The 5,568-nt window shown below is 35.5% G+C and overlaps 1 protein-coding gene across 7 annotated transcripts in view; it reads right to left on the bottom strand.

The window, feature by feature from the left end:
• The window catches only part of TAOK3 (TAO kinase 3), a 180,420-nt gene that overhangs the window by 57,640 nt on the left and 117,212 nt on the right, over nucleotides 1-5,568 (bottom strand). For all 7 annotated transcript variants that reach the window (XM_010828531.1, XM_010828528.1, XM_010828533.1 and 4 more), the window contains 2 exons: nucleotides 1,134-1,227; nucleotides 145-226 (listed from right to left, as the gene is read on the bottom strand). In XM_010828531.1, coding sequence (XP_010826833.1) covers nucleotides 145-226; nucleotides 1,134-1,227 — 176 coding nt within the window. The remainder of the gene's footprint in view (nucleotides 1-144; nucleotides 227-1,133; nucleotides 1,228-5,568) is intronic.

Here is a 5,568-nt window from a genome sequence, read left to right as displayed (position 1 = left end):
AGGAGTAAGTGTCTTTTAATTTCATGGCTGCAGTCACCAACTGCAGTGATTTTGGAGCCCCCAAAAATAAAGTCTGACACTGTTTCCACTGTTTTCCCACATGACTTTAAATTCCCCCCCTCAAATATAAATTTGAAAAATTACCCGTAACAGTTCTGCTGATGTTGGCCTTTCCTGAGGCATTTTCTGCAAGCAGTAATCAACAAATCTCCTGAAGGAATCTGTCCTGTGTGTGCAAATACAATGAAAGAAAATAACATCAGAATCTGTAGAACATACTGATCACTTTAAATAATTTTTATCCAAGGGAAAACTTTTTGATTTGGGAGATTTTTATTAAAATACTTTGGAATATCAGGAGAAGTGGCCCATTTTCAAGTCTGAGGTATCTAAAATTAATTCTTTAGGATAATGAATGTGGACAGTTTCAAGTCAGTCAACACATAAAGGTATCTTATGATATAAACAAAGTCAAATTGTAATATATCTCAGAAAATGAAAAATACTATATTTATATAAAACAATTTTGTATACATTTTTCTCTCCAAAGATAACAGCTCTCCTAAGTCTAAAGCCTATATTCTTCATGACAAATTGGTAACTCTTTCATCACCCACAACCTATAACCAGGAAGTAAAACTTGAAGCATAAGGGACAGAGAACCTAGGAGTATGCTCTCTGGATGAAAAAGCCTTCTCTCTAGAAAATTTCATTCTGTGTACTCTTCTTGGACATTGCCCTTTTACAGTAGCTCTGTGATTCTAACAGTTATTAAAATGTTATAATTTTCAGAGAGGGTACTTTATCCTTGCTGACAAATGATAAGACTGAGATGATCAATATAAGACCAATCATGACTTAGAGATTAGACTTGTTAGGAAGGTAGCAGGAGATATATGTACCTGTTAGAATTTCAGTTACTACACATATTAATAACACAAACCATAGTAAGGGCAGAAATACTATGTGTGTGTGTAAAAAGTTCAGGCTTATAAAGCATCAGTGTCCATTATCATAGCATAAACGAAGGAATGAAATGCTTTCTAGGTCAGATATTTAAAACGTAACTTAGTGAAAGTGCCAAAAACATATGGTGATTTTCTTACAGATTTAAAACGACAGCTCAGCCTTACCATTCATTAGACTGTAACGTGGGGGAGTCATTCTGGGCAATGTGATATAAGGCACTCATGGCATTCATGTTGAAAAGTGGGGGCTTCCGTTCCGCTGAAAGAAGAGAAACACAATAAAGCAGTTCTTGAAAGACATTAGGCAGATGGAGAAATAAGGAACTGTGAGCAAAGCTTGGCCACTAGCTTGCTATTATCATCATGCTGTATAATCCACTTATTGTAATCTCTAAGGTTGCTCAGGATAGCCCTTCAAAAGAAGCTGCTGGTCATCTTAAAGTACACTGGAAAAGCTCCAAACAGAATCCATTTCAAGAAAGTAAAAAAATTTTTCCTATGTATCTTCAAAAAGTTGAACTTTGTTTTCCTACAATGGGTATGAACATCTTTGTGTATTGTTTTATTTCAAATAAAAATGCATATTCATTGAAAAAAAATCAGAAAGCAGAGCAGTCGAATTAAAAAAAAAAAGATTATGGAACATCTTAATCATCACCAACAGAGTATGGAAGATAGAGTAAATCAATCCAATAAACACCATTTGAGGGCTCATCCAGACTAACGAAGTGGTACAAGTAGGGGTGGAGGGGAAAAAGGAGGATAAATGTAAGCAAGGTTTGGCCCATCCACTTTCTAAGGAGAAACTCACTGAGTCAGTTACTTCTTTATAAAATACATACTCCACCTCAGCCCATTGTGAACTCCTCTTTGGAATTTCTATTACTCTTTTAGTAGAGTGCTCACTTGGCATGCACTCTCCTATTGCATTTACATAAACATACAACTCTTTCCTCTCAACACAAATCATAAACTCTTAAGAGCAAGATCTTATAACCTTAATACTCTTGTTCTTTTATTTATTCTCTAGCATATGTAATAAGATGCTATTCACATATTAGGTGTTCTACTTGTTGACCAAAGGAAAGAAACAAGGTTCTAGTTCTTAGTACAGTTAATTTTACGCTATTTACTAGTTATGTCACAGAAGATAAATCACTATCTTGTTCCACCGTGCTTATCCTAATGGATTCTTGATGTAGTTCCACTCTGTAATTCATAATCTGATCTCAGGTTTCATCAGAGCATCTTGGTTTTTAAGTAAAGATTTAACCACTTTAAAAAAAGTGATTCCAGCTTATTCTATGCAATTCTAAGAAACAGAACAAGAAGTAAGGGCAGGGAACAAGAAGTTACAGGTAAGACATTTTTACTCATAGAAGGAAGAACTTCTGAAAAACCAGAATGGTAAAACAAAACCAAAAAACCCCACGAAACCCAGAATGAATAATGTTGAGATAGTGAACTTTAAGCTATTGGCAGAGTTCCAGTAGAAGCCAACTATATTTATCAGTGATCCTCCGGAGGGGCCTCTTATATTCTTAACTTTCTCAATAGGATACTTTACACTTACCAGATATCAGTATTATAGGGACATGGACGGTTAACAAGTGGAAATTTGAAAGTTGCAGTGTGGACAAAAGGATTTTATACCTGTTTCAAGCATGGAAGGCAAAAAAAAGTCTCAGGTTTATTTTATTTATCAGGAGGTAGATCTGAGAAAGTTTTTAGAGCTTGGCCTTCTGAAAACTTCAAGTATTTGAAGCCATGTGGAAGCAGGAACTCATCATGTAACCATCAATGGATTCCCACTGTTCTTAGGACAAAGTCTAGATTCTTAAACAAAGTCTCCTGGCCTTTACTAACATGACCCTGGCTACTTCCAGCACATCTTTCTGAGAAGCAATTTTCCCCCCGCCCCCGTTCTCATGCATCTGTTGCTTCACTGAAAGAACCAAGGTCAGAGCCTTTCACACATGTTGCTTTCTCTGTCTGGTCTCCCTTTTCACTTTTGTTCCTTAGACTTTACCTGGTTAATTCTTCCAAATCCTTCAGGTTTCACCTTAAATAAAGTTGCATTTCTGCATTAGTTTAATACATATTTATCCAAGGCTTTTTATATGCTCGCAATCTCTTCCTTAGGGAACCTCTGAAGACTAGTTGTCCCACTAGATTTTGTCACTGCAAATTACATTTTAACTTTTTACTACCTATCACAACCATAACTGATTATGTAATTCTTTCCTTGATGTATATCTTCCTTGCTAAATTTCATTAGGGACAATGTCTATTATGTTCATCTCTGCATTCTCACTGCTGAGTATAACATCTGGTATATATTTTTGGTGGCCCCAAAATACCTCTAAAATAAATAAATAAAGGTTAATCAAATTAAGACAAAGAAGAAACTTTGTCAACAAAGAATCTTTGTGCAGCAAGAAGTCACAAAGATGACTGAGAAGTGACTAACTCTTGGGGCTTACATCAGATACTATATGGTGGCTTCATTCACTATTAGAATAGTAGGAACCCTCTCATCGGCCAAAGAAACACAATTCAAACTGCTCAGAACATGAAATTGCACAGGAGAAACAGTAAGGAAGGGGAAATAAAGAAAGAAGAAAGTAGAAATTTAGAAAGAGGAGGATGAAGGAATAACAAAATCCAATTCAATTATGATAAGGTTCCAAGATCTGTCTGTTCAAATAGACCTCAGTGTCTCTTCAATAATCCTGTGCATTTTATAAAGATAGTACTAGTATTTCAATTTTAAAAAGATTTAAAAAAGGAAGAAGCTCTGTAAGACTAAATATATCCCTATCCCCTCAACATACATTACAACATTCATTTATTAACTCAAACAGTGAGTGGCAATAAGAAAGTGAATGGAAGAAGAAAATTCCAGGCAGAGAAACTATGTAACAACATTTATGTCCTCCTGCCCCCATTCCTTGGAGAATTCATTTCTGAAAAGTCAATTCCCTGTCAATGCTGATGAACCATTTGCCAGCTTCTACCATGATCTGTGCTGGTGAACTAAGTGTCTGTAGATTAAACAGAAAAGCATCAGATGAACCTATTCTTGAAATAATCTCAAAAAATAAAGTATCTGGTGCCTGGATAATTTTAATGTCCAAGAATTTTCCAAGGATGCATGAATTTAACTAGTTTTTTTTTTTCAGTGGAAGATCAAGTTAGCAAAGATAATTTGTAAAACAGGTTTAACTACTCAGGAATCTTGGAGCTTGATCCAGGAAAGAGGGATGGTGCCAGTAAAAGTATCATCTTCTTGCTTTCTGATAATACCTCAGTGATTCAATGTACAGATTAGGGGGCTTCTTAAGAATATGCAATTCTACAGAAGAGGTATTATAAAAAAAGGGGACAACATATTATTCAGTCACTACAACTTGTACTGTAATTTCAATATTAAAAGCACAATTTAGAGTATACTGTCTGTATGTGAAATTTCATTAAACCCAAAATACACAGAAAACTTAGAAAAATTATTGCTTAGGATTATATACACAGCAGTTTAATCATCTTTCATGTAAAAAAAAAAAACTTCTTTTATGTGTCCATTAACAAGACTAATGGAGAAGGAAACGGCAACCCACTTCAGTATTCTTGCCTAGACAATCTCATGGACACAGGAGCCTGGTGGTTTACAGTCCATGGGGTCGCAAAGAGTCAGGCATGACTGAGAGACTAAACAACAACAATAAGACTAATGCCAAGGAAATAGAGATGTTATGGTAAAGTTGTCAAAAAGATACTTGTATGATTTATTACATTACCAATATAATGTTTTGAATAACTACTGAGAACTTTAATATCCTTGGTAGCAATTTTATTTTATGAATATTAACTGAGCATGTACTATCATCCTTCTCTGAATCTGTCATTGACAATAAGCTGCATTGCAATTTAAGATGCACCACTATTCTAACTTAGAATAAAATCTGCCAATTATAATCATGAAGTGCTGTTGCCTGTAAAATACCTTCCTGTTTAAATAAGAGATGTTAAAATGTAATTAAAAATTTGATGAAATATGACATATATTACTAGGATTGTGCTGACGATGCCTAACATTTACTGAACACATACTATACACAAGATTTAATAATAAGCACATTAAATCCATATTTTCATTTAATCCTGACAATCTGCATAAGGTAGGGGATCTTATTAGGCAAATTTCATAGAGAGTTAAAATATCTTGAACAAAGTCATACAACTAAGAAATGGCAGAGCTGGCATTAGAACTCAGGTTTATCTGACAACAGAGCCTGGGTGTTCTTAGGAATAATGTGATACTGTCATCTATCAATTTGAAGGAATAGCTGTTGTGGAGGATAAGACAATTTGAGAGAAAGTTACTTTGTTCTTTGATTCAGTAAGTTCAGTTCAGTCACTCAGTCGTGTCCGACTCTTTGTGACCCCATGAACCGCAGCACGCCAGGCCTCTCTGTCCATCACCAACTCTCAGAGTCCACCCAAACCCATGTCCATTGAGTCAGTGATGCCATCCAACCATCTCATCCTCTGTTGTCCCCTTCTCCTCCTGCCCTCCACCTTTCCCAGCATCAGGGTCTTT

Source organism: Bison bison, unplaced genomic scaffold, assembly GCF_000754665.1.
Source record: "Bison bison bison isolate TAMUID 2011002044 unplaced genomic scaffold, Bison_UMD1.0 scf7180017864495, whole genome shotgun sequence".
NCBI lineage: Eukaryota > Metazoa > Chordata > Mammalia > Artiodactyla > Bovidae > Bison > Bison bison.
Note: the sequence above shows the minus strand (reverse complement) of the source record. Positions and strands in the feature narration are given on the sequence as shown.